Source organism: Pan troglodytes, chromosome 1, assembly GCF_028858775.2.
Source record: "Pan troglodytes isolate AG18354 chromosome 1, NHGRI_mPanTro3-v2.0_pri, whole genome shotgun sequence".
Classification (NCBI taxonomy): domain Eukaryota; kingdom Metazoa; phylum Chordata; class Mammalia; order Primates; family Hominidae; genus Pan; species Pan troglodytes.
In genome coordinates, this window is record NC_072398.2 from 111,621,060 (window position 1) to 111,632,186 (window position 11,127).

General features: G+C 34.1%; 1 protein-coding gene across 2 annotated transcripts in view; it reads right to left on the reverse strand.

Moving 5' to 3' along the window:
• Positions 1-467: 467 nt before the first annotated feature.
• Positions 468-11,127, reverse strand: part of TRIM33 (tripartite motif containing 33) — a 120,764-nt gene continuing 110,104 nt past the window's right edge. Inside the window, exons 16-20 of one of the 2 annotated variants that reach the window (XM_513668.8) lie at positions 10,422-10,545; positions 9,046-9,120; positions 7,130-7,282; positions 5,629-5,679; positions 468-5,549 (exon numbers count right to left, since the gene is read on the reverse strand). In XM_513668.8, coding sequence (XP_513668.3) covers positions 5,337-5,549; positions 5,629-5,679; positions 7,130-7,282; positions 9,046-9,120; positions 10,422-10,545 — 616 coding nt within the window. In that variant the 3' untranslated portion in view covers positions 468-5,336. The remainder of the gene's footprint in view (positions 5,550-5,628; positions 5,680-7,129; positions 7,283-9,045; positions 9,121-10,421; positions 10,546-11,127) is intronic. The other variant, XM_003308304.6, reaches the window with a different exon arrangement.

Genomic DNA, 11,127 nt, shown 5'->3' on the forward strand with positions numbered 1-11,127 from the left:
AACCCTTTAATATAACTTACAAGACTCTCTGCTTGAAGAGGACTCTGCTCAATTTTTGAGTGTAGTATTTTACCACTCCAACTTACACTGTTTCAGATTAACTTTCAGTTAATTAACTTTTCAGTTCCTGGAATACATACATGTTCTCTCTCACTCAGTCTTCTACATGTTGTATTCTCTTTTCACTCTCTCTTTTCCTTGTCCACTGTCCTTTTATGAGTGAAAGAAATTGCTTTCCTGGCAACAAAGTTTGGGTTAGATCCTTTCCTACGCATTACAATTATATTCTGTTAATCCCTATCATAACATTGATTACTCTAACACAGAGTCTAAAGTCTGTGAAGGCAACGACTATATCTTCTTGTTCACTACTGTATCTTTGGTGCTTGGCACACAGTGTAAATTTTTAAAATGATTTAAAACTATGATTAAGTTTCAACTCACAGAAGAAGAAAAAAAGAAATTCATTTGAAAACTTTTTCAATTTTCTAATTTAATAGAAATAACCAAAACAATGTGGCTTTCAAACAAGGGTTTAAAACTAATCTAATACAACTTCTACAACACATTCCAGAGCATTATAACAAGAATTATTTACAGGCAGCTAATGTATTAAATAACCATGAAAAGAAAAAACTTGCTTTTATTACACACCAGCAAAAACACAGGAATGAAACAATTAGAAACTGCAACCTTGTTTTAAAAAATTAAATATGATTATTTAGAGAATACGATACCACAGAAACAGCACTTTTTAAGAATCATATTGAAGGGCAGTTAACTATGTGCAAAAATAATAGTACTAGTAGTAATAATAATAATGAGGGGAGGAGACCAATTGAAATACTGGAAGCAAGGAACTAGTAAGGCTGTGAATTTAACCCTTTCGTGTGTAGGTATGTCTACATAAAAAATTAACAGGCTTTCAAATTGCACAGATCTTTTTTTATAGGCTTATGTATATGTTTCACTGTGTTTTAAAATGTAGTAGATGTCTACATTTTTCAGAACAAGGAGCAGACATGCATTCCATCCTTAAGACTGAAATTTAGGCCACACTTGAAAGGGAATATTGCAGTGGCACTTACAAAATCATTTTGGTGCCTTCCCACACATAAATTTGGTGAATTTAAAAGAGGAGCATTTTTAATTTTAAAGATCACTTTCTAGAAAAGGGCTAAACTTAACTTTGTACACTTTGTAGTTTGATATGACAAATATATCCAAATTAACTTATTTTTGAAGATAGTTTTGTTTCTTTGATACAATAAAAAATATATAAAGGACCACATAGGCAAACACAAGGAACTAAGATGAAAGAAATGCTATACATGCATTTTGACCAAGTAAAAGAAACCATTATATTCAAGAGTACGTGTTGAATCTGAAATGTCTATGTAAACTGTGGCATATAAATTTTTTTCCTTAAAAAAGTACCTTCAATTTTTTTACTCAAACACTTACTTTTAAAAAAATATGCAACTTTCCCCAATTTTTAAAATAAAATGCCACAATATATTGTCATTACTTCCAGCATACATTTAAATTTCTTAATTTTTAAAAGATAGACTGGGTGATATGCATACAAACTTTCCTATAAAATCACCATCCAGGAGAGGATTCTGACATGCTATTAGGCAACAGACTCAAAGCAGTGTTATTGCTTTATCAAGGAGGAGATTAACTGTGAGGGAAAAAAAATTAGATATCCAGGTCCGGTACATGATCAAACTGTATTACACCTTGAAAATCTTGAGTCACCTTCAGCAGATCATTAACATAGATGGTACAGAAATTAAGAATTCATGGTATGAATTAAGAATCTGTTTTAACTAAGGGAGTTGGGTGCGTGGATTTTTTATAAAACTACTCACTGATCCGATGCTGAGTATGCAAATAAGCAGTGCTGATTTTGACAAGAAATGAGATTTTTATATTTCACATGTTGTACATGAATGGGGGTGGGTATGGGACGTAAAAGCCAAGGGAGACGGGGCCACAGCATCTACTCTCATTTTGGATAGTAAGAGACCATTTAATAACATACAGTAGGCCACAATCCAAGGGCATAGTTGGAAGACCTGAATCTATTATCTTATTAACACTAATCACTAATAATTACATGGCAGGATACCTGCTGAGGTAATTGATAAATCTACAATTTGCACACTTATAAACCTTTTACTTCTATTTAAAAGCATTATTTCAATTAACTAAAAATTCCAAAACTTATCACAAAAAATGAGACAACTGACTTAGCATTACCTAAAATTCCCTTATGTTAAGATACAGAAGTCAGAAAGTACCAACTTGTTGATCCAAAAACAATAATTTCAATAGTGGATCCAATGCCTTATCATTTCTCTGTAGTAATGGTTTGATGTTTCCATATAGAGCACGACCTACAATCTAACCACACTTTAGAACTTTCACATGCTTTGCCTTATAAAGCAATTCCTTCACTCAGTGAATTGGCTGAGCCAAGTGCCGAAAACACAAATTTAGGTCAGCGGAACAGACTGAGCAACACTTTGTTCTTAGTTTTCTGATGGAAGAAGTAAATTGATGTACAGCAAAAACTTTAAAAGCTTTTAAGAAAACATTATTATGTGGACTTTTCTCCAAATCTTCTAAAATACTGCCATTTAAAAAACAAATACAAATGTGAGAGAGTATAAACACAAACTGCCTTCAGGGACTGACAGATACAATTTTGTCTTTTTAAAACATAAAGTAATAGGAAAACATATATCTAAATATCAATTTAAGTTTTTATACTTTTTAACCATAGGTATATTAGAGCTGAAAAAATCAGCTTAGAAACACAAAGATCAGTGTGCAAGAAAAAAGCTTTAATAAAAAATCTAAAGTGAATACCTTAATTTAATGGTGGTATGTTGATAGCTATTAATAGTAATTCCTCAGCAGTATAAATTATCTTAACAGAAGTGGAGGCTATTAAATGTTGACAAAAAAGTAGCTTTTAAATTGCTTTAACCAATCTTAAATTAAAACCAAAAAAACCTAAAAACTCTATCTAACATGTAATTTTAAGGAAACACAATTATTTTTTAAGGCCCCAAATACTGAAAAATATTTACTTAAAATGTTTCTCCCCTCATTTGGCAGAATCTATTTATGACTCATTATCTACAATTTTTTTAAAAGGATCCATTTGAAGAGCAATACAAAATATTAGAACTCAAAGGCCTGACAAAATGAAGTTATACTGCTGCTATTCCTCACTTTCCAAAAATGTGCCCTTAGATATATGTCTACTTACAAACTGAAATCATGGATTTTGTGAAAAAAGAGGGAAATTGGCACAGGCATAAGTATTTTTAAATAATTTTCTCCCTCTTATTAAAAAACATTTTTAGGAATTTAAAATTTGAGTAAAATGTTTCAACAGTTTGGTATATTTTCAACGGCTTAAATTATTTTTAAAAAATTGAAAGAAAAGTGAAAAGGAAGCCAGGAAGAAAGTAAATCAATAGCAATAATAAAATCAATACTCTTTAAATACACAACCAGAAAGCCTGAATCATATTCCTGTTTACCCCCACCCCTTGTTAAGAAAAGAAAAACAACCCAAAGGAATTTGTATAATAATTTCTTTAGAGCACTTTATTTGATTCAATATGCATTAAAAAATATTGACCTCTTAGACAATTACGTGAAATAATTTTCTGAGTAGTCTACTCTCTGAACTGCTTAAATGAATTTTTAAAAAGGCAAATAAATGATTTGCCACAAATCTGCTGACTTCTGAAAAATATCTAACAGCAAATTCTTCCATTTTGGTCTCTGAATATTCTAATGTGTCCATACAAAAGTAGGACTAAAATCTTTAATCAAACAAAAGAGAAGCCTGTAACAGTGTAGAACACACATTTTGAATCTGAGCATCACAAATGAAGAAAAGAAAAATGAACCAGAGCCAAGTTGGTTTATCGGCCTCGGGTGCTGTAATTCGGGTGGTAAAGGTGGGTTTACTCCAGTAACCATTCAAGTGGGGATTGGCTCATTTTCAGGATTTACTTACAGGTCTCTTCTAAGTCCTTTAAGCCCCCAGTCCATGCAAATGTCCCACTTGGTGGACAGATGAGTAATCTAACCCCACCGGGTTTATTTCAATATTTCGATATTTCAATAATAAGCTGCTTCTGAAGATTTTTTGAGAAGTCTGTTCTCTATTAAAATAAGATAGAACCTCAAAATATGAATGTGAACATTAGAAATAGACAGCATATATTACAAATCCATTCTTGATAGGAACATTAGTAAGAATACACATTAGCTTAAAAAACAGGCTCAGCAAATGTTGCTGATCTGCCAAAAGTTTTAGTTCACTATTTACAAATAAGACAAAGTGAAATACAGAAAATTTTACACATTTGGTAGTTGACAGATACTGTTTGCCAATAGTGGTCTATCAGAAAACTGACATGAAGGAAGACTGGAAAAGAGCCAGTTGTCACCTTCTCAAATTTAAATGTACAGAAAACTAGATTAATTTTGAAACAAACATTCTGCCTTTCATGGGAATAACTGTATGATCACATGATTTGATTGGGAAGTACAATTGTGAGGAAGTGTTGTCTGGAAACAACTACTATAACTCTAAATAATCCACTAGTGAAAAGTTACCATTTTTGTTTCAGTAGACCATTGAAGTTGATTAAATGATAACTAGTGGTAGTCTTTCCTAAACCCTAAGTATGAGTAGAAAATAAAACCACTGCTGAGTTCTTTATATCAATTTAAAAACTAAGACCCAACAGCATAAAAATGAGAAAAAATATAATGGCATGATTCAATGCAAATCTGCACTGACATTAAAGTAGAATCTGAGCTACTTGGGTTTTTAACTAGAAAACAACCTGATATGTATGTGTGTGAAGGGGGAGGGCTAAAAGTTGTTTTAATAACTGTGCGACCTAGTCCAAAAAGAAAATTTATCAAGTGACACGAGTCTCAAGTATTTACTCGTATACCAAGTATCCTGCACCAATCAATAGCGCACAATCATCAACATTTGCCATTTCTAACAATCAGAGAATCATCCCCATTAGAACAGAAATCCTCAAATCATTTCACTTTTGCTTTTTGCTTTGAAACTTGCAGGGACAGACTTCTCTCCCCCTTTCTTGACAAGAATGTGTTTCTGTCCATTATTTCAATCTAATACTGTGTAAAAGCTATCAGCTTCTTCAAGGAGGTGCCCACTGTAGGCAGGATATTCCAGCAACACTTAAAAGTTTTCTGGGTTTTTTGTGTTTTTTTTTTTTTTTTCGTTTTTTTTTTTTAAACAATTGATTTAAATCCATGTCATTTTACTTTATATGTACTGGTCTCTCATCTGACTTTAGGCGTTTTCTGCGGGGCTGTATAAAGTCTTCATCAGAGTCCTCAGTTACCTCACCATCATCCTCTTCCTGCTCAAACTCTGGCAAAGGTGCGAAGGTCCTGTCTGAGTAGATCTCTGTGAGTTTATCTTCAAAGTACAATGCAACTGCTTTCCCTGCCTGAGCTACTTCTGAATCAGCCTGCAAGCAAAAGATAGGAATATTCACCTATTGGTAATGCATATTCCTTCACCAAGTTTGCATGGTCTGAAAAGCTTACCTTCAAATTAATCTCTTGTGTGTCTGCATAAACTTGAACAACTTTCATCATCTAAAAAGGATACCAGAGTCAAAAAAAAAAAAGGGAAATTATAATCCTTTCTAAAGTTATGAGACTGCATAGGATTGGCGACGAAAAGTCAGCCATACTAGGGAGAACAAATTGCTATAACCAGATAAAGTGCTTTTCTAAAATTCTACAGAACATGGAACCATTTTCTTTACAAAGCCCTGTTACTAAAGCTACTGTGAAACCTCAGTAATTGGCTTATTTTGAATTATCAAGGTCAATCTGAATAGGAATTGGTCTGAACACATCAATCTATCCAAGAGAAAAATATTTGTGAAGCATATTATATAAGAAACGTTGCTTTAAAAAACTGACAAACTTTCAACAAACCACTTAATAAAAATTCTATCTGTATAGCAATATGTTAATCATAAACTATTTATTACTGAGGCAGGAAACATGGGTCTTCCTATCAACTATAGTTCATGAAAGCATATTTATTTGAAAATAATTTAACTGCACTGAAAAATAAGACAGAATTTGGGACTAAATATAACTTCAAACTAGTGAGATTTTACTAATATACTCTGTGCCATACTGCTATAAAGGTGACTTAGAATTTTCACCTTATGAGGATTTTGTTTTGTTTTTGATTTTAAAATGCCATCTGGATGCTTCCAGAGGCAGCTATAGGAATACGTTACAGGATCCAATGTGATTTATTTTAGTAATAATCATATGGCACCCAAATTACATCAGCAATAAAGAGACTTTAGTATTAATCTTTTAAAAGATTTTGTGGATTCTCATTAAATTCCATTTTCTTCTCCTACAATGAAACTCTTCCATAACAATAATAGAATCGATTTTATCCCTAATAAAAACAATTTCCCTGAAACAGGTATATAATACATTTCTTCTCAAGGCATGGCTAACTCAAACTTACCCTCAAAAAAACAAAAACAAAAAAACAAAAAACTCCCCAAACCAAAAAACATAACCAAAATTAATCAAAGTCACACTGCTGAAATAAGAAAACTTAGTATTATATACTCTGGGCTACTATTCAAGATGGGTCACCAGAGATTAGTTTGTTATTTTAAGGTTCTACATTCATGTTGTCAATAATAAAATGCAAGGACATGGGTACAGATTAACTTTCCTAATAGTACCCAAAACGTAAGCTGTTTATAATCATATGCCACAAAATATACGTAACTACTGACAGTACTTTCCATACTTATGACAATCCTCAACTCATTTAGAAAAGGATATTTGATAATATTCTTAATTTATTATATTTAAGTATATACTCCAAATTATACACAATAAATTTTCTTCACTGGAGCTGTTAATACAATCAGATGTTACTTTTGACAGGACTTTAGCAGAAAAAAAAATTTTAATAAAATTAAAGTCAGCAGAAAAAATAAAACAAGGAAACAAACAAAAACTAACAAATCAAGACTCTATAGGTTGGAAGTTAACATACTTCATTAAACCTTTCACAGTTCTTGAAGATCAAACGGACATCGGCCACAAAGTCATCTGGGATTTGGTAGTGTTGGGAATGTTTTTTCTGAAGCTTCTTTTTCACGGTGGATAAATCCATTGGTTTCTTTATAATTTTATAGTAGTTTGGTATCTAAAATAAGCACATAATGGCAAATAAGAATTCTCCAAAAATGCCAAACTGTTTAATTTGAAAATGCATAGCATATTAATTTTAGGGAAAAAAATTATTATAGAGCCAGCTGCTTGCAAATTTTGAGTATAGACATATGTACTTTACATCTTCATGAAAACCAAATCTTATGTGGCATATGTGCCAATCTTCATGGTTAGTCCAAGTCCCCAAAGTCCTACTTTTAATAATAAGATTTGGAAAGAAAGCAATTAGCAAGGGTAACCAACCAGTAGCCTTGAGGCAACATTTGACTTACCAGAATTTTATGACTCCTTAGGAGTTTTTCTTTTTTTTTTAAAGAAAAAAATTTACAAAATATATTAATGTTACAATTAGAATATGATGTCTTTTGGAAAACATAACAAGGAATATCATTTACATCACGAAGTCTTGACTTAGTAACAGAGGAAGTAAGACTAAGAACATAAGAAAAATTTACTAACTTTATTAACCATTTAGTGTTCACGCTAGGGAATTCTGACCCCAACTCTGGCGAAAAATTTCTACCCTTGGGATAAAAGTAAAGTTAGAGAAGCTATTTTATTGATTGATTGACTAATTGATTTTTGAGATGGAGTCTTGCTCTGTCGCCCAGGCTGGAGTGCAGTGGCGCAACTGTGGCTCATTGCCACCTCCATCCCCTGGCAATTATCCTGCCTCAGCCTCCCTAGCAGTTGGGATTACAGGCATGCACTACCACGCCCGGCTAATTTTTATATTTTCAGTAGAGAGGGGGTTTCACCATGTTGGCCAGGCTGGTCTTGAACTCCTGAACTCAAGTGATCTGCCTGCCAGGCCTCCCAAAATGATGGGATTACAGGCATGAGCCACCATGCCCGGCCAAGAAGCTACTTTAATAGTCCATAAAAAGAAAACATTTGAAAGTCATTTTCTACTTTAAAATCCCTGCACTTAAAGATGAGACAAATTTTCCAGAAACAGATGATTACTGCTTGTACAAAACATCTTCCTTCTGTCTATACCTTTTGTGATTTAAAATTCATTTCTCAGGCTACCCAGTAAACAAGTCAACTACCATTTAATATTCTCTAACAGGCCTGGTATGTAATAATGTACTATTCAACAACTGATGGCTAGCAATAAAATGTGTGTAGAATATTCTTACCCCACTTATTAGGCACCAAACACCTCTAATCTTCCTTTTATTGCAGCATTTTAGAGCCTTTATTCCTTACAAAACTCAATGACTATAGACTATGCTAAATATTTTACATAGGTTATTTTATATAATCCTCAGAACAACCCAATGAGGTAAAAAATCGTGTCAGAAAACTTGAGTCTTAGAGAGGTTGAAGAGCTTATTCCAGAAGGCTGAGGTGTAATACAACTTAGTCTAAGGTCATACTCTTTTTTTTTTTTTTTTTTTGAGACGGAGTCTTGCTCTGTCGCCCAGGCTGGATTGCAGTGGCGCGATCTCGGCTCACTGCAAGCTCCGCATCCCGGGTTCATGCCATTCTCCTGCCTCAGCCTCCGGAGTAGCTGGGACTACAGGTGCCCGCCACCGTGCCCGGCTAATTTTTTGTATTTTTAGTAGACACGGGGTTTCACCATGGTCTCTATTTCCTGACCTCGTGATCCGCCTGCCTCGGCCTCCCAAAGTGCTGGGATTACAGGCGTGAGCCACCGCGCCCAGCCGCCAGAGCCCATACTCTTAAGTATTATGAGACTTCCCCACCGAGCTACTAAGGTAGGCAACTCACCGAAGCAGGAACAGGCTCCTGGAATTCAATACTTAATTCATGGCAATAGAGGTAAAGCAGAAGACGTTCACATTTCTGGCCCAAACAAGGAAAGGAAAGCACATGAAATATTTTTCTCCTAATAAAACATTCTCGAGAATGAGAACTATATCACAACAAAGTTTGATTACAACAAACTGAACACAAGCCCCCTGTTTACTAGATACTCAACTAAACATAAACACCCAAAGAAAATTCCCTTGCTTCTCATTTTGTTTTCAGACTATCTTTTGTTCTACTTTAAGTAAGAATGGAAGATAACTAAGGTAATTTATGGAAGAGAGTCACAAAAGCAACATCTAACACTTTGTGCAAAAATTTATAAATTACTTGGTAATAAATAAATAAGTAAATAAATTATCACTGTTGCTCCTCATGGTAATTCCTTAGACAGGCAAGACAAATGTTGAAAGTTATTATCCCCTTTCTTCAAATGATTCCAGTCAGGTTCAAAATGAAAATGGCCTTCTCAGTCTAACTCCAAAAATATTTTTTTACCCAATCATGAGTAAACTGAAATGCATTTTACATTCACAGTCTTCTATTTATCTAAACTTCTTTTAATACAAGTTTGTATACCCTAAACACGTATTTTGTCTTCACAGATAGTGGATGAGGGTTTTTACCAGTATATACACCAGAGTAGAGCCAAACTTAACTCTAATGACCGCACGACAATGCAAAAGATTCTGTCTTTGGGAATCAGACTACAGGCCAGATTGGTAAAAATCTGAGTAAAGTAAGGAGAGAGTTTCCATTTTTAATATGATGAGAAGCTATTAGAGGATTTTAAGCAAGGAAATGATAGACTTGTTTACTTTTTTAAAAAGAACACTGTTTAATACAGAAAACAAACTACAAAGGTCAAGAGCAGAAGCGGGGAGAGCAGTTAAGAGATCATTACAATAGTCCAGATGAGAAATTACGATGTAAGGTAAGAAAATCGTATTATAGTTATTATTATTTCATTTCTAATAGGTTTCTAACCTGAGCAACAGAAATGAATGGTGGTATCATTCAATTAAGGGGAATACTGGGGGAGGAATACAGTTTTTTATGTTGTTATTTGCTTGGTTTTGTGCTTGGAGGGAGAGGATTAGAAATTAAGATTTTAGTTGGGACATGTTAAGTTTGAGGAATCTGGATAGAAGGGTCTGTAGTTCAGGGTTAGAGGAAAAAAAGACTTCAGAAATCATCAATATACCATCAGATGACAGGATTAAAAATTAAATGTTATCAGGTTTTGTGTATGCTACACAGGAAAAAAAAAAAAAAGGTGTATATATAGGCAGACAACTACTGAATCCCAGTGACAAATCAACTTATTTGACACTTACCCTTTGGTCCACGGGGCTTAACCCCTGCGCAGTTTTCCCCTTCTTACTATGTTGCAAATTATCACAATCATATTCAACTTCTGGCTTTCCAATATCTCTACAAAATGTGCATATCCAGTCCCCACTAGACAGGGAAATAGGCAATTAGTCCACGTAATTATAAGAAAGCCTGCTCTAGAGAAGCTACTTCCCTGGACTGGGGTCTGGTTTATTTTCTTAATAATTTTTTGAAAAAAGGGAGGTTTTATAGTTGTGAAATCTCGTCAGGTGAAGTCATGTGATTAAAAACTCCTCTAAATTTTCCTAGTCACGCATCAATTGATTACTTTCTAGAATGCATTATAAAAATGGCACCTCTGCATTAAAAGGGGGTCTCTTAGTAGTGATGAGCAGTACTTGCAGCATAAGGCCTAAGACCAATTCTCTCAGATCCCAGTATCACCATTATGTGGACTCAGTATTTATGAAGAAGAAGAGCACAGGTTACAGAGTTTCTCAGGTATCTTGTACTGTTTTGGCATGTATTAAAATGCCACAAGTAAATCAGTTCTTTTTTCGTGGTCAAAACATAGAATACACAAACACATACCTACAGGCACAAGCACATGTATATATACCTCCTTTTTTTTGGAGACAGAATCTCCCCCTCGCCCAGGCTGGAGGGCAGTGGCATAATCTTGGTTCACTGCAACCTCCGCCTCTCGGG